We start from the raw sequence: 24567 nt of genomic DNA, 5'->3' as shown, positions 1-24567 counted from the left end.
GAGGAGTGTAATCTTGGTAAAACCCAAATTGGGCAACAATGAGTGGGACGTTGTTGAGTCAGTGCCCCTTGATAATACTGTCAACAAGAGATTCCGAATTTCCTGATTATTGTGAATAGATTGACTAGTTGGTAATTAGCTGGATTGGATTTGTACTACATTTGGTGAGTTTTCCACAATGGCAAGAAGGGAATGGGCAATTTTCCACAATGGTAGGAAGATGCCAGTGTTGTAACAGTGCTGTTGTAGCTTGGCTGGAGATGCATCTAGTTCTGGAACACAGGTCTTCAGTATTTCAGCTGGGCTGTTGTCTGGTCCCATACCATTTGCTGTATTCAGTGCTTCCAGCTGTTTCTTGATATTCCTGGCCTCAGTTGTGGTGGGGATCTCAGCATGAAGCCCAGGTGGATCATACACTTGGTACTTTTTGTGCATCTGGTGGTGAATGCTTCAGCTTTGCTGGTTTATTGCCGTACTAGGGGACTCAACTTTATGAGTGATCTATATTGCATAGAGTCTGTGGCACGATTAAAAACTGAGACACATTTAAAAATGGCATTGCTTGGGGAGAGAGGGCTGGATGGTTTTGCAACCCTTCAGTGGAAACTTTGCTGGAGAAAGTGAAATTAAGTTCTTTCTCGACAGGAGTATTCATTCCAGGAGGCCCTCAGAATATACCTTGCAAAGACTGTGGAGGACCAAGTTATCAAAGTTATTGTCATGGATCAGATTGCAAGAACCAAATTGCAATGTTGCAAAGAGGCGAAAGGATCACAGTTATCTGGTCAAAGGTCAGGGTTATCTTTAAATACTGTCTACCAGCAACTGTAACAGTCCCAGACATGCCTCAAGCCATAACTGTCTCCAACAAAAAGCAGACCTAGTGGAACATTGACTTACCTCATTCTCAACTTTAGCATTACTGCAAAACACAGACCTACAGCTTGGACACTGAAAGGCAGATTATGGTTAGGGTTAGGTTTACGGTTAACACTAACACGCATAGCCCTCATTCTTGCAGGATACACAAGAGTTGACCATTATATTTGTGATGTCATCCAGTGGGAAGTAATGGAAGGAAAGATTGAGACATGTCAAATTGAGGTGGTGAGGATGCCCAGTATCTGGAGGGGAGCCAATTTGCTTGTGGATAGAAACTCTCCATATTGACTGCTTTCCATGGCTGTGGAGAGCCAGTCTGTATAAGCTCAACAAAGCTTGTGGTTTCTAATGAAACTATAGTGAAAATCTCATAAAGGCATCTTTGGGTAGATGTCTAAAGAACCATCGAATTTCCCTCTACTAACACTCTACTCTGCCTAGCGGAGCTGGTCCTCACCCTCAACAACTTCTCCTTTGACTCCTCCTACTTCCTCCAAGTCCAAGGCGTAGCCATGGGCACCCACATGGGCCCCAGCTGTGCCTGCCTCTTTGTAGCGTACGTTGAACAATCCCTGTTCCAGGCGTACTCAGGCCCCATCCCCGAACTCTATCTCCGTTACATTGATGACTGCATCGGTGCTACCTCCTGCACACGTGCAGAACTCATGGACTGCGTCAACTTCACTACCAATTTTCATCCTGCACTCAAATTTACTTGGACCATCTCCGACACCTCCCTCCCTTTTCTTGATCTCACCGTCTCCATCACAAGAAATAGACTATTGACTGACGTCCATTACAAACCTACTATCTCCCACAACTATCTTGACCACACATCTTCCCACCCTGCTTTCTTCAAAGACTCTATCCCCTACTCCCAATTCCTCTGTCTACGCCGCATCTGCGCCCTAGATGAGGTGTTCCATACTAGAACATCTGAGATGTCTTCATTCTTTAGGGATTGGGGGTTCCCCTATTCCATCATAAATGAGTCCCTCACTTGTGTCTCCTCGTTACCCTGCAGCTCCGCCCTTTCTCCCCCTCCCCTAGTCGCAACAGACAGAGTCCCCCTAGTCCTTACCTTCCACCCCATCAGCCGTCACATACAACACATAATCCTCCGAAATTTTCGCCACCTCCAATGGGATCCCACCACTAGCCACATTTTCCCATCTCCACCCCTTTCCGCCGTCTGCAGAGACCGTTCCCTCCGCAACTCGTTGGTTAACTCATCCCTTCCCACCCAAACCACTCCCTGCCCAGGTACCTTCCCCTGCAACTGCAGAAGATGCAACACCTGTCGCTATACCTCCTCCCTCGACAGCCCTTTCAGATTAGGCAGAGGCTCAGTTGCACCTCCTCCAACCTCATCTACTGTATCCGTTGTTCAAGATGTGAACTCTTATACATCTGCAAGACCAAACGCAGACTGGGCGATCGTTTCGCGGAACATCTTCAGTCAGCCTGCATGAACTAACCTGATCTCCCAGTTGCTGGATACTTTAATTCTGCTTCCCATTCCTACACTTTTTGTCCTCGGTCTCCTCCATTGTCAGAGTGAGGCTAAACACAAGTTGGAGCATCTCATTTCGCTTGGGCAGCTTACAGGCAGTGGTACGAATTTTCATTTCTCTCACTTCTGGTAGCCCCTGCATTCCCCCTCTCTATCCCTCCCCCACCCAAGTGCACTAGCTTCTCATTTTCACCATACAAACAGCTTACATTGGCCTGTTTCCTTTATCATCGTTACTTTTTTGCATATCTTTAAATCATTATTCTTTATCTCTCCACATCACCGTCTATATCGCTCGTTTCTCTTATCCCTAACCAGTCTGAAGAAGGGTCTCGATGCGAAACGTCACGCATTCCTTCTCTCCAGAGATACGGCCTGTCCCGCTGAGTTACAACTGTTCGTTTCGTTGGGTTGCTGCTGTCTAAATTACCTAAATTAGTGCATCGTATGGGAGGCGCATTCCCAATCTCGTTGTACCCCTGGGTACAATGACAATAAAGATATATTGTATTGTATTGTATTGTATTGTTACTCCAGCTTTTTGTGTCTATCTTCGGTTTAAACCAGCATCTGCAGTTCCTTCTTACACCAACTGTTGAGTTTAATTTGTGTCAGCAACTAGAGAACACATTTTCAATAGCCTTTATAAAGCAGTGTATTCACATCCACTCACTGTTGATGCATGGAACAGCAAGATGTTCCTTCACTTACCTGCTCTGTAACTATGCTGATGCTATACCAGCATACTCAAAAGAGGAGCAGGAGTTGATTGTAAAGTTAACTAGATGATCCATTGGAATGGGAAAACTGCAGTTGCTGGAAATCTGAAAAAAAAGCCCAGAAAATGCTTGAAACATTCAGATCAGGTAGCATTCTGGAAAGACGCATAGTTACGATTTCCTCAGTACAAAGGATCATTGATTGAGTCATTAACTGTTTCTCTTTCCAAGGTAAGTGCTCCCATCATTATCTTTTTTTGAGACAAATCATAAACACTGTTTCATGTCCATGATGTATATTCAGCAATGGTCTGAAATTCTGCTTCAGCTTATTACTGACTTACCTACTTTAACAATCAATGATTAATATTAGAGTTATCCAATGTAAATAACTGAAGTTTGATGCATTGCTTATTCTTGAAAGCTCATTGATTGTAACGGATGGCAGGTGGTTTATTATGAAGGGATATTCTGTGAGAATAACAGAATTGGTTGCCAGTTATACCCAGTTCTGCATTTTTTAGTTGCACTGAAGTTTGAAATGGAATAGAGTTGACATAAGCAACCAGTAAATACTCTCATGTGGATTTGGCACCAAAATCAAAGTTTATCACCTTGCAATTTTCTATGCAGTGATCAAGATGGAACGTGCCAGATTTTAACTGTTTAGATGATGATTGAATCCTTTTCCAATCCTTGGAGAACAGAAGCTGCTCCCAAAATTTGTGCATGCCATTGTTGTAGCAGGTTAGTTGGAGGTTAATGACTCATAACTTACAGTCTTGTGAGTGTAATTTACAGTCATCCTATTTACAATCCTGTCGAATCACAGAACATCCAGGCAGAGTCTGTGGAGAGAGAAACTGAGGTAACATTTCAGCTCCATAGCTTTTGACCAGAATTTGGAAAAGTTGGAAATGAAGTAATTTTTCAGAATGAGAGAAAGGAGGGAAGGATGGCGAGAACTAAAAGAGGTCTATGATAGAATAGGGGTGTGGAGAGGTTGAGTGACACCTGCAGTGGTACTTATTGTTTAGTTCAGTTTAGTTTAGTTTAGTTTAGAGATACAGTGAGGAAACAGGCCCTTCGGCTCAGCGAGTCCACACCGACCAGAGATCCCCGCACATTAACCCAAGTGACAATGTACACTTATACCAAGTATACAAACCCAAGCCAATTAACCAACTTACCCTCAACAACTTCTCCTTTGACTCCTCCCACTTCCTCCAAACCAGAGGCGTAGCTATGGGCACTCGCATGGGCCCTAGCTACGCCTGCCTCTTTGTCGGGTACGTCGAACAATCCCTGTTCCAGACGTACACTGGCCCCATCCACGAACTCTACCTCCGCTACATCGACGACTGCATTGGTGCTACCTCTTGCACCCATGCAGAACTCACTGACTTTATACACTTCACCTCCAATTTCCATCCTGCCCTTAAATATACCTGGACTATCTCTGACATCTCCCTCCCGTTTCTGGACCTCACCATCTCCATCACAGGAGAAAAATTAGTGACGGACATTTATTACAAGCCCACCGACTCGCACAGCTATCTGGACTACACTTCTTCCCACCCGGTCCCCTGCAAAAAGTCTATCCCCTACTCCCAATTCCTCCGTCTACGCCGCATCTGTGCCCGGGATGAGGTGTTTCAGACTAGGGCTTCCGAGATGTCCTCGTTTTTCAGAAAACGGGGCTTCCCCTCCTCCATTATAGATGAGGCTCTCACTAGGGTCTCTTCTACATCCCGCAGCTCTGCTCTTGCTCCCCATCCCCCCACTCGCAACAAGGACAGGATCCCCCTCGTTCTCACCTTCCACCCCACCAGCCAGCGGATCCAACATATCATCCACCAACATTTCCGTCACCTACAACAGGACCCCACCACTGGCCATATCTTCCCATCCCCTCCCCTCTCTGCATTCCGCAGAGACCGTTCCCTCCGCAACTCCCTGGTCCACTCGTCCCTTCCTACCCAAACCACCCTAACCCCGGGCACTTTCCCTTGCAACCGCACGAGATGCAACACCTGTCCCTTTACCTCCCCCCTCAACTCCATCAAAGGACCCAAACATTCTTTCCAGGTGAGACAGAGGTTCACCTGCACCTCCTCCAACCTCATCTATTGCATCCGCTGCTCTAGATGTCAACTCATCTATATCGGCGAAACCAAGCGCAGGCTCGGCGATCGCTTCGCTGAACACCTGCGCTCGGTCCGCATTAACGCCACTGATCTCCCGGTGGCCCAGCACTTCAACTCCCCCTCCCATTCCCAGTCTGACCTCTCTGTCATGGGCCTCCTCCAGTGCCATAGTGAGGCCCGCCGGAAATTGGAGGAGCAGCACCTCATATTTCGCCTGGGCAGTTTGCGGCCCGGTGGTATGAACGTCGACTTCTCCAACTTCAGATAGCTCCTCTGTCCCTCCCTTCCCCTCCTCCTTCCCAGATCTCCCTCTATCTTCCTGTCTCCACCTATGTCCTTCCTTTGTCCCACCCCCGACATCAGTCTGAAGAAGGGTCTCGACCCGAAACGTCACCCATTCCTTCTCTCCCAAGATGCTGCCTGACCTGCTGAGTTACTCCAGCATTTTGTGAATAAATCGATTTGTACCAGCATCTGCAGTTATTTTCTTATATTAACCAACAAAACTGTACGTCTTTGGAGTGTGGAAGGAAACCGAAGATCTCGGAGAAAGCCCACGTGGTCACGGGGTGAATGTACAGCTCCATACAGACAGCACCCATAGTTGGGATCGAATCCGGGTCTCCGGCACTGCAAGTGCCATAAGACAGCAACTCTACCACTACGCCACCGTGCCGCCCATTGAAGTTATTACTGAAGGGAGCGTAAATAAGAACAAACAAATGGAATCTGAAAAACCAGATGAGAGAAGAAAAAAACTGAATGTTGGAATTGTAAGATAGCTAGATGGCCAGTCTTCTAAAATCATTGAAATCTAATTATTGTTGAGCCCTGAAATTTGTACTCTGCGGGTCAGAAGATAAGATGTTGTTCTTTGATTTGAACAGAGTAAGAGGCCAAAGACAAAGTATGTGTGGGATGGCGAATGAAACTAAAAGTCTAGTAGAATGAGATACAAGAATCCAAAAGTTAAATAATGTAGATGCTGGAGTATAAACTGGCCAGGCAACATCTGTAGCGAGAAATAGAGGTGTCGGCGCACCTTCTTTGTGATTGCATCATTATGCTGAGCTCAAGACAGGTCATCCTAGATATTACTGGCCAGAAATTTCAACTTGGTAACTCTCCCCACCATTGACACCATGAAAACTGGCACATGGTCTCCTGAATTATCGTTTTCTGAAGAAAATGATTAGTTCCTTGGGTTTTGTTGATATTGAGAAAGAGGTTGTTGTTGTGGCACCACTTTCTCCTGAACACTGATTTCTTGATTTACACATGGCATTGGACCTGTGCTAATCCATGCAGTCATGGGTCTAAAGAGTGTAGAGCCGTGGACTAAGCACGCAGCTTTGAAGTGCACCTGTGTTTATGGGCATTGAGGAGGAGATGTTGTTATCACTCCCTACTGATTTAAGTCTGTCAATAAGGAAGTCAAAGATTTAGTTGCAAAGGGAGATATAGAGACCCAGGTCTGAGCTTGGTGACAAGTTTGGAAGGAATGATTAGTTTGAATGCCAAACAATCAATGGGCAGCAGCATGAGATACGATGGATTAATTGGCTTAAAAGCTATTTCCTATCGCTGTAGTTCTGGTTGGAGATTTCAGTTTTAAAAGGATAAAATGTGAGTCTACAAGTGATCTGTAGTTGACAGCAAAACGTCGCCTCTTTCCGGTGCCATCTTAAGAAAATGGGATGGATCAAGGTCTTTCAACTAATGGTGGAGGCAAATCGTTGGTCGAAGGGAAATGAAAACAGATTGGAAGTATGATATGGAAAGCGGCATTATTAAAACAGATTCGACAGAAGAGAAGTAAATAGGAGTGCAGAATGGAATACCCTGGTTTTGCTGCTTTACAGAATATGTGTCAGAATATGTAGGTTTGCTACAGTTGAGTCAACATATACTGAAATGTGATGGAAATTCGGTGTGATATAGGAAATATACCAATATTTCTGTTACCACTTTGATCCGATCATATCCAAACTTCTTCTGTATTGCCCACCCACTTGATACTCCCACAGAAAATTTTACCAACTCCCACCAAATTATGACTGTTTCCCTTCTTAATCTTTTGTATCATAATATTCTGTATTTAAAGCCTTATTGTTAATTTTCATGCACATTTCCTTCACTTTAATTTGTAACCGTACAGATGCTGACAAGGACACTTCATCTCTATTTTCTCGCTCATGTTTTTCCCCCTGTAGAACACTCCTACTGCTTGTACCTTCAGTCAAAGTGTGTTTGCTCATTCGGTTCATGGCAAAAAGCTGACTGCTCAGACTGCTGTTCTAGCCAGAATGGACCTTTCATTTATTTTCATAGGCAGGAGCAGCAGGAGTATTCCTTGAGGAGTATTCCTTGATAGCACAACAGGAACCGGGCCAATGCATCAAAATTTATCTTCCCAAATCAAAGCTAAACTTCTCTTTTCCGGAGCCAGGCCAGGTCATTCAATACTAGAGTGACTCAGAGCCAATGAGCCATGATTCCATTTTTGATACTGACCAATTTGTGGCCTTTGCTGGTTAGTGTTTCTTTAAAGGCACATACTGAAGCACAGTAGAAACTAAGCAAAACCTGTGATTAATTCACTTTAATGCAGACTCTTACAACCATTAGATATGGAGCTTTATATTCCATTAGTGTGGACCTGTTATGAGTATAAGTCCAGAAGTGGTGGGACACGGACTGAAAGTCTGTCATATGTCAAAAGTGCATTCAGTAAATGGTAAAACAGGTTTTTAAACAAAAAAAAGAAAATGTGTCAGCTATTAGTTAATATTAAACCAAAATTGCTACTTTCAGCATTTTCATTAGCCTGCGGCATTGGTAAAAGAATTACGAAGCATATTCTCCATATTAATACTGTCATCACATTGATTTACGCACTCATGCCATTTTAAGAACGATATTGGATTTTCTAAATTGGGAATATTGCATTATTGGACCTTTTATATTTTCACAGATTTGAGTTGAAAACTTTAAAAACTAACCTGTAAAATAGAACCATTTCTAAGACTATTGTTGAGTTATTACTCATCAAAATGAACAATGTCCCCTTGATTAATAGTTCAAATGATAAAAATGCCTTCAATTACAAGAGAAAATGTACATTTATATCAACAATGTTCTAATTACATTTTTCTTTTCAAGATTATGATATCAAATCAATAGGATTGAGACTCTCTTACTGTATCCAACATAATCCTTGATAAATTTCTTCTGATTGCCCATTAACAAGTTGCTAAGCAAGCAAAAATCTTTCTTCTTGAGTCAGTTTTTGAATGAGAAAAAAAATACCTGAGAATGGTGGGGAACAGTGAGGAAAAAAACCATCGGTGGATAGCATAGTGGCGCAGCGATAGAGTTGCTGCCTTACAGCACCAGAGACCTGGTTTCGATCCTGACAACGGATGCTATCTGTACAGAGTTTGTATGTTTTCCCAATAACCTGCGTGGGTTTTCCCCAGGTGCTCTAGTTTCCTCCCACACTCCAAAGACGTAGGTTAATTGGCTTGGTGCAATTGTAAATTGGCTCTTAAAGTGTGTAGAATAGTGCTGGTGCATTGGGTGATCGCTGGTCGACTCGGTGGGCTGAAGAGCCTGTTTCCGTGCTATTATTACACTAAACTAAACACTGCCTACTGTTTCTCTTTCCACAGATGCATTCTGACCTGCAGATCTTTCCAATATTTTCTGTTTTGCTTCGGATTTCCATGCATCTCCATTTTTTAATCTATGTAAAACTAGTCCATCTGCTCCTATTGGCCTTTACACAAACATCCCCTATTGATGTACTTAGTTATCAGGAACAATAGACCTCAGTGAAGTCATTTAACTTATTTTATGGATAATTTCAGTGAGTCTGTTGCTAGAGTTAAGACTCTATGGATGGAAACATCAAGGTTTGATTCTACATTGTGTTCTCTGTGACCTTTTCAAACATAGGAAGGAAAATTATAAGGGTCTGACAAGATTGTACTTCGGCACAAATCAGGGGCTCCTACATACCACATGATTAGTGGTAGCATTTTATTGATCAGAGGTTAAATATTATGCCATCCTTTCCGGAAGAAAAAGGACAGTGGAATAAATCTTAAATTTACAAAAGGAGCTTTATTTTTTTCATGTGTTCATGTTTATGGGAGTGATTGTTTTAAAAAAATCAAAATTAAAAACTAGAAATTAACGAAGAAGAATGGAAATTTTTCAATTGCACATAACCTGAGGTTGCTGAGGAGTATTCAATTAAGTTAACTTAACTATGCATATGCATATATATCAAATCAATCATTTTCATCTTTGTATGGGAGAGATTGTGGGCTTCTTCCATTTATAATGTTTGATTTACCGAAAAGTTATTGATATTCTTCTCGTCTTGTCTGGTACACTGCTACAAGAGTGATACTGGTAGAAAGAAACAAAATCTGCCCCCAGAGATATAATGAGAAATATATTGCCATTGAAGTTACATTAACTGGGAAAACATCAGAGACAATAAAAGCCAAACTTTTTAGTTTACTTTCCCTCATAACCTTTTTACAATTCGAACATGTAGGGGACTTCTTTCTCAATTTCGAACTTTGAATATTTGTGTGCTTATCAATGACAGTTCTAAGAGATGGAAGAAAATCTTTAAATTTTGGCATCTACCGTTTTCAGCAAATATAAAGAACAGTATAAAATAGCTTGAATGAATGGTAAATCGATTTCTGATATACTTTTGTGAGAAATTTCAAAATGCACTGCCACATTATGTGAAAATTGGTACTGTGCTCAATGGGATATGACTGAGATTGGGTCCGCATCAGCAGATGGAGGGAGAGAATAGGGAGACATGCATTCTATTTGCCTGAGTGGTAAGATTTAAACCCACCTTACTGATGGTGAAAGGTCTTCTGCTAAGCTGTTACATAATCCAGTCCTCAGTGTTTAATCACTGGAAGAGGAGTAAGTGATTAACTATTTGCAGAAAGCCCACTGTGAGAAAAGTGCATTGCTTTACATTTTTATTGTGACATTATTATTTTGTGATTCTGTCCTTGATTATCTATTTCACAATTTAGTTTAGTTTAATTTAGAGATATAGCACAGAAACAGGCTCTGGCCCATCGTCCGCACCGACCAGCGATCCCCGCACATTCACACTATTGTACACACACTGGGGATAATTTACATTTATACTAAGCCAATTAACCTGTACCTCTTTAGAAGGAAACCAAAGATCTCGGAGAAAACCCACACGGTCACGGGGAGAACGTACAAACTGCGTTCAGACAGCGCCCGTAGTCAGGATCGAACCTGGATCTCCGGCGCTGTAAGGCAGCAACTCTACTTCCCACCGTGCCGCTCTGTTTTATTATAATTAGTTAAATTGCACTTAAATAATTTGTCCTCATAACCAGACTAACTGCCTACTGCATTCAGACCTGGATGTAAATTGTTAAATATTGTAATCATTTCCTTCAAGTCCAATCTTGCCATGCCAGAAAAAGGTGGCTAGTTTTCCTAATGAGGCTTTAAGCAATGTGCTGATCAAAGTGCCCAAAATGCAGATTGTGACTATTCTAAGATTATGTCATCATTAATTTAGGACAGTGTGGCTATCCTTTCATTGCCTACCACCCTTCAACAAATCAGAAGGACATTACCTGTCACAGTAGTACATAGAAAATGTACGGTAACAGGAGCAGGAATTTGCTACTCAGCCCTTTCAGCCTGTACTGCCATTTATCAAGGTCATGGCTGATCTTCCAACAGTGCTATCCCCAGAAATCCCAATTATGCCTGGATATCTGTTGATCTAGGTTATGAATGAACACAATTCAAAGAACAAATTTCCTCCATTGGACCCATTGTGCTTGAATTTAACTTGATTGTATTTAAGAAAAGTATTATCTGATATGTTTGGATCACAAAACAAAGCTTTTCACCATTCCTCGGAACACAGGACAATAATAAATCTAAACCAAGAAACCAAAAGTTTACCCTCAAAGGATTGAAGGGGGGGGGGGGGGGGGGGGGGTAGTGGAAGCAGATAGGATAGTGGCATTTAAGAGGCTTTTAGATAGGCACGTAGATATGCAGGGAATTAAGAGATATGGCTCACACACAGGCAGAGGAGATTAGTTTAACTTGGAATAATATTTGGCACAAAGAGTATGGGCTGATGGGCCTGTTCCTATGCTGCATTGTTCTCTATTCTATGGTCTTCTGTTATCATGCCCATCATTATAGATTCCAGCCACTGACAAGAGGCTTACAGGCTTTATCCTATTTTATCTCCTGTTTTATCTCTTCTTTATTCCTTAAGTATTTGGCTCCACTCCAGACCACAGAAACCATCCAGAATCTACAGAACTTTGAAAGATGATACCCAGAACATCCACTTTCTCTAAAGACACTTCTTTCAAAACTGAGATGTAGATCTTCAGGTCCTTGGGATTCATCAGCTCACCAATTTTCCCAGTGCTATTTTTTTACTGTTACTTAGTTCCGTCAGTTCCTCATTCCCACTAGACTCTAGATTCTCTCATATATCCAGCAAACTTTGCGGCATTCTTCCATGGTCAAAGAGTTGTTAAATGCATCTGCCATATCATATCCACGATTCTGTCTCTGAAGGGTACCACACATTTCCCTATTGGTCATTTCCATTTAATGTACCTAATCTGTTTTTCACCAGTCTACTCTTGTATTCTGTTTTGTTCTTTTTCTAATCTTTGAACGAGTTCTGAAATGCACCTATTGCTTAGGCCTACTGTTTCTGGAATTTTATAAGCCTCTTTCTTTGATTGTAATACTATCTTTAATTCCTTTGGTTAGCCATTGATAAACTTATTTTCATTTAATGCCTAAAATACTTATTTTTGGTAACTCGTTCATTATTATTTATCTAAATTGCATCTCCAAATGCCCACTGTCAGCTGAAGGGAGACTCTCCAAACAGAAAGTGAGCAGAGGTCATTGCATCCACTTATGTTCAGTCTGACAACCTCCATGATAAATAGTAACTTCAATCCTTTTGACCCCACTCAATACCAGCAGTACAAGTTTGAGGAGTGACTGAATGCAAAGATCTGAACAAAATATTTGAAAGGTTAGATAGAGAATGAATTTGAGGTTAGGAGAGTTAGAAATTAGGGATAGGGTTAAAGTTGGACGAGGGAGAGATTGCTGAGGGGAAACATGGGGATTTTGTGTAGAGAAGATAAAGATTAGGGCTAGGTTCAGGGAAGTACAGAAGCCTGGAAATTGGAGGAATGGGCTGAGAGGGGTTGGGCTTATGTGGTGGGGCCAATGTTGTATGTGAGGGCGGCACAGTGTCGCAGTGGTAGAGTTGATTCCTTACAGCACCAGAGACCCGGGTTTGATCCTGATTACTGGTGCTCTCTATATGGAGCTTGCACGTTTTCCCTGTCACCGCGTGGGTTTTCTCTATGTGCTCCGGTTTCCTCCCACACTCCAAAGATGTACAGGTTTGGAAGCTAATTGGCTTTGGTAAATTTTAAAATTGTTCCTTGTGAGTAGGATGGTGTTAGTGTACAGGGTGATCACTGATTGGCGTGGACTCAATTGACAATTGAGAGCAGGGAGTGGATGAGATTAGGTTTTGTAGACTGGAAGTGGAGATGTGGGTCTACATGATGAATGGAATTTGGAAGCTGAGAAGTAACAGTAAGCAGTTTATTTAATATGCCATTCAAATTGAGAATTACAGCATAGAAATAAATAAACCATAGGAGGGACCACAGATCAAGGACAGCTTGCATAAAAGATGGATGTGCAGGAAGGAACTGCAGATGCTGATTTAAACTGAAGATAGACACAAAATGCTGGAGTAACTCAGCGGGACAGGAAAGCATCCTTGGAGAGAAGGAATGGGTGACTTTTCCTCTGAAGAAGGGTCTCGACCTGAAACGTCACCCATTCCTTCTCTCCAGACATGCTGCCTGTCCCGCTGAGTTACTCCAGCATTTTGTGTCTATAAAAGATGGGCGAGTTTGTTTCTTGCCAATGTAGCAACTATGGACCACTAGCCAAAAATGTGACAGTGCCATATTGCAGCTTCAGTAGCGCGGATAGAGCCTGAAAAATGGTGCTAGATGGATTCAAGTGGGTGTATGTGTGAGAAGGTGAAAGCAGAATAGCCTATTTGACTCCCAGTATCCTGTAAAAATAGAATTGGTGTGAATGAGAGCTCCAGATGCAGTCCAGCAGTGAATGAGTTCACCTTCATTACACAAACACATAAAATGTAAATCATTGCTCCTGTGTAGGTAGTTCTCAATGTGGACTGATGCCACACTTCATCTTTCTATTATATTTGCTTAACCATAAAGAGAAAATGTGGTGAATTGTGAGCAGCGTATAGTTTCCATTTATATATGGACATTTATTACCAACCCTCTGTTTTCTAATATAAACTTACTGAAAGAGAGTTGTGCGGAAAAGAATCACATGTTTTTTACATTAAAAATTGTCAACTCTGCTTTATTTTTATTTTGCTGATCACTGAAGCTGTAAAACTATTTAAATATTGAATAGGAACAGGAAAACATCTTTCATACACAATACCACTAATGCAGTGTTACCAAATGAAAGTACTCTTGTGGTTCAGCAGATAAATGTCATCAGTAAATGAGTGTCATTAACTAATCAAGATGGGGAAAGCTCCATTTGAGTGCTGAGGCTTTTGTTGTACAACTCCGTCACAAGTTGTCATATTAATGTAGCTCCTGCTATTTTAATGGTTCTTCTTTTCCCCCATGTAGGTTGTGATAGTGAACACTGGGGACCACACTGCAGTAACCGCTGCCAATGTCAGAATAAAGCCTTGTGTAATCCCATCACTGGGGCCTGTGTCTGTGCTGATGGATATGAGGGATGGCGCTGTGAAGAGCCCTGTGACCAAGGAACATATGGCAAAGGATGTCAGTATCACTGTCAATGCCAAAATACAGCTTCTTGTGATCATGAAACTGGAGAATGCCACTGTCCTCCTGGTTACACTGGGGCCTTGTAAGTGCAAGTTAAAGTTTCTTATATTTTTCAAAGTTCCTAATTACAATTTGGGTTATATTGTGTATATATGCAGATATTGCAGTGATATTTTGTTTAGTAATCAGTCTCCTGTGCTCATGCAAAGTTGATGTTTTGTGCGGTGAGAATCACTGCACAATTTATTTTCAACTCAGAAAAAAACAAAGGATGGTTAGTGTATAAACCAGTATCACAACAATATATTTCCAAGGGTAATATTAAATGGAAAAACCTTTGACTGAAATGACACTATGACTAGAATAATTTGATATTGCAATTTTAATTCACAGATTAAAACATGAAATAACTTAATATGACGATTTCATACAGCCACACGATTGATAGACATATCCCTGGAGCCTTAAATATTGAAAAGCAGTTTTTCAAGTTTTCAGAGTTTTAATGTCCTCCCTGTGACCGTATGGGTTTTCTCCGGGTGTTCCATTTCCTCCCACATTCTAAAGACGTCCATCTTTGTGTGTTAATTGTCTTCTATAAATTGTCTAATGTGTCGGATGTAACTAGTGTACAGAGGATCGTTGGTCAGCGCGGACTCGGTGGGCCGAAGGGCCTGTTTCTATGCTGTATCACTAAACCAAACATAGTTGCTTTTGGAAATGGGAAAGAAATTTCAGTTTTGCACTCTTGAATGCTCAATGCATTCAAATACCAAAGAAGATTATATAAATGGAAAAAAATAATCGTACATGCATGAAAATAGCCCCGAGAGCACACTCTCCTGCTATTGTTTCTTGTGGATCCTGTCCTTAACAATCACATATAACATTGTGAATTATAAAAACTGACTTAAGTTTGATTCAATCAAATACTACTGACAACATCATAAAACACTAAAGGCAAACTTGTTATTAAACATTGGCATGTAAAAAGCATTATGTGTCTTCAGATGTGTCACAATATTTATTTGTTTCTTTTTTCCTTTAATCCGTTTATCATACTAAAAGTATTGCCTGTATTAAAACCAAGGCAAACGGTAAATGTTTGCTCAAGAATATACAGTGTATACAGTGTATTCAGCAACAATTGTATTCTCCCACAGGGATACTCATTTTATTAGATTTTTCTGAAAAATACAATCTTTTTTAGTAAACTCTTGTGGTGGTTTGGTTCAGTATTGCAATGACCACCAATAATGACCTGCTATTAACCTGCAGCTGTGAAGAACGATGCCCGCCTGGCAGTCATGGACCTCAGTGTGAGTCACGGTGCCCGTGTCAGAATGGTGGGAAATGTCACCACATTACTGGAGAGTGCTCCTGTCCAGCTGGATGGATGGTAAAAAAAACTAAAATTCCTTCACATTTTGGTATAATATGGCAGCAAATATAACGTGCCAAATAGCTTTCTTCTGTGCTGTATCCATGATTCTGTGATTTTTTATGTGACTAATAACATAATAATATATTCAGTTTAATGTTTCATTTGAAATATGGCACCTCTGGTAACTTAGCATTCCCACTGCAAAACATTAAAGTCTCAAGAGGCTGTTAGTTCTGTTGAGAGACCATTGACCTATAACATTAACACTTTTTTATGTGTTATGTGTTATGAGAGGAGCCAGAGGTCGTGGTACATATAGGTACCAACAATATAGGTAGGATAAGGAAAGAGGTCCTGAAAGGAGAATTTAGGGGGCTAGGAAGAGAGTTAGAAAAAGGACTAGGTAGAGGATTGAAGTGTAGGACATCTAAGGTTGTAATCTCTGGATTACTCCCTGTGCCACAAGCTAGTGAGTATAGAAATAGGAGGATAGAGCAGTTTAATGTGTGGCTCAGGAGTTGGAGCAGGGGGGAGGGATTCGTTTTTCTGGATAATTGGGCCTGTTTCTGGGAAAGGTGGGAACTGTATAAGCCGGATGGTCTCCACCTTAACCAGAGGGGGACCAATATCCTGGCGGGGAGGTTTGCTAGCACTGTTGGGGAAGGTTTAAACTAATTTGGCAGGGGGTTGGGATACAGCATGGAGCTAGTATAAGGGGTGAGTAGAAGGAAAATATAGAGGAAAAATCTGGTCAGATTGGGAGGCAGAACAAGAATGCCCCAGCACAATGGGGTAGGGCAAGTCTGAACGGCATTTATTTTAATGCAAGGAGTATTGGAAGCAAGGGGGATGAATTGAAGGTGTTACTGAACACATGGGAGTACGACATAGTTGCCATTGCGGAAACATGGTTGAAGGAAGGGCAGGACTGGCAGCTCAATATTCCAGGATATAGAATCTTCAGGAAAGACAGAGAGCAGGGAAAAAGGGGAGGGGGTGTTGCAGTATTAATCAAAGAATCTATTTCTGCTGTAAGAAGGGATGACATATTAGCGGGTTCCTCAAATGAGGCTATTTGGGTGGAATTGAGAAATAGAAAAGGGGCATGCACCTTACTGGGTGTATACTACAGACCCCCAAACAGTCAGAGGGAAATAGAAGAACATATTTGTAGGGCAAATCTCGGGTGTGTGTGAAAACAACAGGGTAGTAATAGTAGGGGATTTCAACTTCCCGAATATTGATTGGGATAGCCAAAGTGTCAAGGGCCCTGAGGGTGCAGAGTTCCTAAGGGTCATCCAGCAGGGCTTTTTGAGCCAATATGTTGAAAGTCCAACAAGGGAGGGGGAGGTATTGGACTTAATCTTGGGAAATGAGGCCGGACAGGTGGCTGAAGTGTCAGTGGCAGAGCATTTTGGTGACAGTGATCACAATTCAGTGATATTTAAGGTGGTAATGGAAAAGGATAAAGAGGGACCAGAGAAAAGAGGAAATTTTCTAAATTGGGGCAAGGCCGATTTTAATCTGATAAGGCAGAAGTTGGCCCTGGTGGACTGGGATCAGCTTCTCGTGGGGAGGACCGCATCAGAACAGTGGGAGTCATTCAAAGGAATAATTGAAAAAGTACAGAGGAAGCATGTTCCCCTAAAGTTCAAGGGTGGGACAAACAAGTCCAAAGAACCTTGGATGTCGAACGATATAGTAGGATTGATTCGGAAAAAAAAGGGGGGCTTTTGGAAGGCATAAAGAACTTCAGGCACAGACATCATTAGAGGAATACAGAAGGTGTAGGGCGGTTCTTAAAAAAGAAATTAGGAGAGCAAAAAGGGGCCATGAGATAGCACTAGCGGGCAAAATAAAAGAAAATCCCAAAGTGTTCTATAAGTATATCAAGGGTAAGAGGATAACGAGGGAAAGAGTGGGGCCCATCAGGGACCATAGTGGAAAGCTGTGTGTGGAGCCAGAGGATGTAGGAGATGTTTTAAATGAATTTTTTGCATCTGTTTTTATGAGGGAGGAGGGCGATGCGGACTTAGAAATGGAGCAGGAGGGTTGTGATGTTCTTGAGCATATTGCTATTGACAGGGAGGCGGTGCTGGAGGCTCTGGCAGGCTTAAAAGTGGATAAGTCTCCGGGCCCTGACGAGATGTATCCCAGGATGCTGAGAGAGGCAAGGGAGGAGATTGCGGGGGCTCTGGCACAAATTTTCAGAGCCTCTCTTGCAACGGGGGATGTACCGGAGGACTGGAGGATAGCTAATGTGGTGCCATTATTTAAAAAGGGCAGTAGGGATAAACCTGGGAACTACAGGCCAGTGAGTCTGACATCGGTGGTGGGGAAGCTGCTAGAAAAGATTCTGAGGGACAGAATCAGTCTTCACTTGGAGGATCGAGGGTTAATTAAGGATAGTCAACATGGCTTTGTTAAGGGAAGGTCGTGTCTGACTAACTTGATTGAATTTTTTGAAGGGGTGACCAAGGAGGTAGATGGGGGCAGTGGATGTGGTATACATGGATTTCAGTAAGGCTTTTGACAAGGTCCCACACAGGAAACTAGTCAAGAAGGTAAGAGCCCATGGGATCTAGGGCACCTTGGCAAAATGGATAAAAAACTGGCTTAGTGACAGAAGGCAGAGATGGTAGAAGGGTGCTTCTGTGACTGGAGGCCGGTGTCCAGTGGGGTGCCGCAGGGATCGGTGTTGGGTCCCTTACTGTTTGTAATCTACATAAATGATCTGGATGTCAACGTACAGGGCATGATCAGCAAGTTTGCAGATGACACAAAGGTAGGGGGGTTGGTGAATAGCGAGGAAGGGATCTGCAAGCTGCAGGAAGATATAGATGAGATGGTCAGATGGGCGGAGCAGTGGCAGATGGAATTTAATCCTGAAAAGTGCGAGGTGATGCACTTTGGCAGAAATAACTTGGAGAGGGAGTACACCATGAATGGAAGGACCCTAGGGAAGACAGGGGTACAGAGGGACCTTGGAGTACAGGTACACAAGTCCTTGAAGGCAGCAGGACAGGTGGACAGGGTGGTCAAAAAGGCATATGGGTTACTGGCCTTCATTAGCCGGGGCATCGAATATAAAAGTAGGGGGGTAATGATGGAATTGTACAGAACACTGGTGAGGCCACAGCTGGAGTATTGTGTACAGTTCTGGTCACAACATTATAGAAAGGATGTGATACCTTTGGAGAGGGTGCGGAGGAGATTCACCAGGATGCTGCCAGGGATGAAGGGCCTCGGCTATGAGGAGAGACTGAGCAGACTGGGGTTGTTTTCCCTGGAGCAGAGAAGGCTGAGAGGGGACATGATCGAGGTGTACAAGATCATGAGGGGCATAGATAAGGTAGATGGCGGGGAACTTCTTCCACTGGTGGAAGGTTCAACAACGAGGGGACATAGATACAGGGTAAGGGGAGGGAGGTTTCGGGGGGATGTGAGAAAGCACTTTTTCACCCAGAGGGTGCTTGGAGTCTGGAACTCACTGCCTGGGGTGGTGGTGGAGGCGGGAACACTCACAACGTTTAAGAGGCATTTGGATGGGTACTTGAAATGCTACAACATTCAGGGCTACGGTCCAAATGCGGGAAAATGGGATTAAAATTAGACTGTGTTTGGTAACGGGCGGCACGGACGCGATGGGCCGAAGGGCCTCTTTCTGTGCTGTAGGACTCTATGACTTTATGACTATTTATCTGCAGATACTGTCTGACTTCCTGATAATTCCCAGCATTTTTACATTTTTCTATTTTCAAAAGGGATCTGACAAAATAATCTGGTACAGTTTTTCCCTACCAAATGTATCTCTGGAACTGGATATGAGAGCTAGCAGGGGTAATATTTCATTATGGATGGACACTGAGGTTCACAAAATCCAAACTTTGAATTAAATTCTGAGAATAAAATTGTGCAGCAAAAAAAGTACATGTGCATGCTATACTGAACAATATATTTCTATAAAGCTAGTTCAGTTTCAGTGCAAAGCGTATGTGAATTCAGGAATTAAATTTGAAATGACAACAAGCTGCCTATATTACTTGTCAGAAAGCAGGCAAGTACTCTTCAATGACATAGAGTGGAATTGCTCCAGGAAAGTTTATTCAATCTGATTTTAATTAGTTTGTAGTATCAACAGTAATTGCTGGATCTACACAGTGTGTCAGACAGGAAATGTGCAGATAAAAGCAGAGTTAACAATTCTGGTTAGGGGTCTTTCATTAGAACTGTTTTGCTGAGCATTGTCAGCATTTCTTTCATTGTAAATTTTTGACATCTTCAACATTGAGCTTTTATGAAATTGATATATTGTAATTGTATACAGAAGGCAAATTCCTTTAACTCTACAAATGTACTAGATGTTGTCGTAAAGCATGATGTGCAGAATCACAATACGTTATATCTTTCTGCAGAAGAATTTGCCCATTTCTTGGTATAAATGCAAAAGCTTCCAGCAGAATTTTATCCTTGCTACAGGTGAAAGCAATCATTAGATCTTAAAGTAATTACTACGATGAATAGATTTCTTGCTCACTTATTTGAGCCACCTTCTAAATTATTCTATTAGAAAAGTACAGTACAAGGTCACAAAGATCAACGTTGGATCTGAAAATGTATTTAGGAAAGATTGGTGCATGTTGCCATGTTGAGTACATTGAATTTTTGCTCTCTAACCATTACAAATAACATTATACACGTTAAAAACAACAAAATGAAGCACCGAGGAAACTGCACAACAAATTGCTATTATCAGCTCCAATTTAATCATACCATTAGATTATTGTGCAAATTGATGACGATCCACACTATTCCCTTGAAAAGTATGACATTGGACTATATTGGAAGATTATTTATACAAATACCTCGACGATTCCCTGAAGAGTGCAACTGTAATGGAATTTTACTTTCTCCTTTTTGTAGGGGTCAGTATGTGCACAACCTTGTCCTTTTGGTAAATTTGGGATCAATTGTACCCAGGTGTGCCCTTGCCATAATGGAGGGCATTGTGACCATGTGATGGGCAAATGCCATTGTATAGCTGGATATGCTGGTGACAGGTAAGAACATTCTCAACATACCACACTATTGTGTCCTAGTGTAAGAAAAACACAATGATTTTCCAAAATGCTCACAGAATGAGGAACCTTGCTGGTCTCAATACGATAATCACTAAAATGATTAGCTTCCTTGTTCCATGCAGGTTAAAATTGATGTGTCTGCAACCTCTGCTGTATGCATTACATTATCAGATATGCATTTAAACGATGGAACACCCCAATCCTCAGTTCAAAGGCTGATCCCTCTGAAAATTAGAATGGGTCTATTTAAAGATATCTCAGCAAACGCTATCATAAATAGTTCTGGAGTAATTGCCGAGACGAAATATTTAACACTAATTGCATTGATGGAAACCTGACCAGTGTTGCCTCAATAATAACTGAGCAATTTTGCGTGCAATCGTATTAAGAAGGCAGCATTAGCACTCAACAGATCGGCATATTAGTCTGGCCTATAGTTCTCATCATCCAATGGGGAATGCAAGAGAAAAGGGCAGGGTCAAGGCGTGATAACACAGGAATAATATTATAATCAAAAATACAATAAATTAATAACTGTAACCACAATAGTGCAAAGACCAAAGTCTGTAGTGCAACCAAAGACACAGTTCATAGAAGATTATAGTTGCTCAGGTTAGTGTTGTGTTATGTTTAAGAGCCTGATGACTGCTAAGAAGAAACTGTTCTTGAAACTGGTCGTCACATTTTTCAGGCTCTTGTACCTTCTTCCCAATGGCAATAGAGAAATGAGATTGTGACAAGAATAATGTGATAATGGCTGCCTACTTGAGGCAACACCTCCTATAGATCCCTTCGCTGGTGGGGAGGTCAAGACTTGAGGGGCAATATCTACCACTTTCTTGATCTCCTTCATTCTGGGCATTTAAGTTGCTGAACCAGGTCATGATTCAATTAGTCAATATGTTCTCCATCGTACACCTAAAGATGTTTGATAGAGAATCCATTGCCATACTGAATCTCGTCAATCTTCTAAGGAAGGAGAGGCATTGCTGAGCTTTCTTTGTAATTGCATCAATGTGCTGGGCTCAGGACAGATGTTCAGCAATATGAAAACACAGGAATTTGAAGCTGTTGATTCTCTCCACCGCCACCCCATGGATGAAGACAGGATTGTGGATTCCTGCCTTTCCCTTCCTGAAGTCAATAATACTAACGTTGAAGCAAGATCGTTGTTCTGGCACCATTCAAAAATATTTTCATTTTCCCTCTTGTTATCTTCTGTTTGATTCATCGTTAACTGTTATTCATCCAACAACCGTGGTATTGTGAATTAATTTAAAGATGGTTGTTGGAACTGTATCTGGCTACGCAGCCATGGGTATAGAGATAGTAGACCAAGAAACTGAGCACACAACCTTGAGGCACTCCCGTGTTCATTGTTATCGAGGAGGAAATGTTGTTGGCAATTCATATTGATTGTGACCTGCCGATCAGGAAATTGAGTATCTAATTACATAGGGATGAGCAGAGACCAAGTTCTCTGAGTTTGAAGATAGGTTTGGAGGGGATGAAGGTGTTGAACATTGAGTTGTAGTCGATAAACAACAGAAATAAGTATATTGGGTCCAGGTCCTTACTATTGCAAGAGTTCATATGCCTCATAACCATCCTCTCAAAGCCCTTCATCACCAATGACATTAGTGTCACTGGTTGCAGTCATTGAGGCATGTCACCTTATTATTTTAGGGGACCAGCATTATTGATATCCTTTAAAGCTGGTTGGAACATCAGACCTCAGTAATGAGAGGTTGAAGATGTCCAGCTAGTTGGTCCGTGCAGGTTTTAAGAATGCAGCCAGGTGCTCGCATCAGGGCCAGATGCTTTCCGAGGGATCACCCTCATGAGGATCTTCTAACATCAGCCATGGTGACTGAGATACAGTATCACCGGGGCTAATTGGCATGAGGAGGTACATCGATCTTCTCCCTTTCAAACTGAGCATAGAAAACATTGAGCACATTCAGGTGTGATGCCTTGTTGTCACTTGAGATACTAATTGGTTTTGCTTGGTAGGAAATTATGGAATGTAAGCTCTGCCACAGTTGCTGAACATCTGTCTCATCCATCAGTTTAGACTGTAAGTGTCTCTTTGTTTTTCTGATAGCCTTATCAAGATTGTATCTGGACTTCCAAAAGGACCCTGTACAGAACTAAAGCCATCTTATGTTACCATAATCTTCTGACTTTCCCTTGTATGTTTTGCTAATATTATTAACTATCAAGCCCACCAGCAGGCCTGGCTTTCCACCGCCAACCAGGGGCTCGCTCGCCACGAACGGACTCGCCAGTGGGCCAGGCACACCCACCGCGGTCTCTGAACTCTGCACTGAGCCACCGACATTGACAGGACCCGTGCCGCCAAGAGTGAGGTGGACAGTTGAGAGAGAGATGGACTGTACGTGGACCCGCTCCGCTGAGAATAAAGGGGGGGCCCAGTGGGAAGCCGCCGACAAAGATGGCGATCCCAGCGGGGGACCACCTGCTGCCACATGCGGCAGCAGGCAGGCAGTAAAATTTTGTAACTTTGCGGTGCCAAACACGTAGTGACTCTTGTGTACTGCCTAGGTGAGGTCTGCTGTACAATTTCACCAGATTATTTGCAAAACAAAGCATTTCACTGTACCTATGTACACGTGACAATAAAGTATAATTGAATCATTGAATTATTATTATAAAATATTTCTGGAAGAAGTGGAGTGGAGTTTCACCTGTACTGCCAACTGTATTTTTAGGCCTTGAAGAGTTAAAAACACCTTGAAGTAGTTTGGAGTTAACTGATTATTATTTACAGTTAAATGATAATTCACACATTGGAAGAAGTGTAAGAGTTTTTCTTAGGCTGAGAAGCTGAGACAAAGCCGAGGTGTTACAGAGAGACGCATTTATATCAGTAGTTTCCATTATAGATTTAGATGGGTTTAGAATTTATAGTGGAAAAGAGTTTGATTATAAAGTATGAAAGAAGTGCACAACAAAAAGTATAGTTTACTAGTCAGAAACGGCAAACAGGCACAACATTGAATGTACCACAGAGGCACTTTGTTCACTTTCATTGATGCATACTTCATCTTTTACCTTGAAAAATAGTGACAAGTCAGTTGTGTTACCTGTCATGACATTCACAGGCCACTTATTCAGAATCTGAAGGCTTTTTTCCCATCTGTGGCTTCTGTGTATTCCTATGTAATGCTTGGGAGAATATTTGCCTGCATTTTAGTGTTGTGCCAAAATTCTGACTGCAGAAAGGTTGTCATTCATTATATCTACCAAGAGTCTGGAGATGGGAGTGTGGGCTTAAATTGTGTGGAGGTAATGTAGCAGCAATAGTTCCTGAGACTGAATAATTGTCCAGTCAGTTGAGCAAATACATTTTGATGTCAGTGATTCTGGGATCAGATGTTTATAAGGGATCAATGTCAATCGTCTATTACAGTCTTACTGAAACAATAACATTCTGAGATGAAAGATTTAATTATGAATGGCTGAAAATATCTGGGGATTGCACAGTTCTTGCAACATATTCAACAGGAATATTGTGAAAAATGTAATAATATTTGGCAATTATTATACAGGATCCTGTACATGCAATAATTTATTTGATTTTTTTTCACTAAGACATATCAGCTGGCACTTAATATTTCCATAAATTGCCTCATTAATTTTGTGAGCACCAACAGAATTAACCCAGCTGGACTGATAATTATAGATTGTTTTAGTATTCCCTACTGGCAATAATCCTACTCTCAGCAGTTGGAAAGCATCACAAGTGCATTCTCACCACTAAATGGAGCTACACGTAATCATATATTTATAATGTAATTGAAATATGTCTAGCCTCTAATACTGTTGTAATAGATTTATGGTTTGTATGGAAAAAGATATTTAACTCACTA

At 41.8% G+C, this 24567-nt stretch overlaps 1 protein-coding gene across 5 annotated transcripts in view; it reads left to right on the top strand.

Moving 5' to 3' along the window:
• megf11 (multiple EGF-like-domains 11) overlaps positions 1-24567 on the top strand; it is a 302641-nt gene that overhangs the window by 199240 nt on the left and 78834 nt on the right. For all 5 annotated transcript variants that reach the window (XM_078427061.1, XM_078427063.1, XM_078427060.1 and 2 more), the window contains 3 exons: positions 14045-14291; positions 15488-15608; positions 20517-20653. In XM_078427061.1, the coding sequence (XP_078283187.1) occupies positions 14045-14291; positions 15488-15608; positions 20517-20653 (505 nt within the window). The remainder of the gene's footprint in view (positions 1-14044; positions 14292-15487; positions 15609-20516; positions 20654-24567) is intronic.

Source organism: Rhinoraja longicauda, chromosome 33, assembly GCF_053455715.1.
Source record: "Rhinoraja longicauda isolate Sanriku21f chromosome 33, sRhiLon1.1, whole genome shotgun sequence".
Classification (NCBI taxonomy): domain Eukaryota; kingdom Metazoa; phylum Chordata; class Chondrichthyes; order Rajiformes; family Arhynchobatidae; genus Rhinoraja; species Rhinoraja longicauda.
This window is presented reverse-complemented; position numbering and strand designations above follow the sequence as displayed.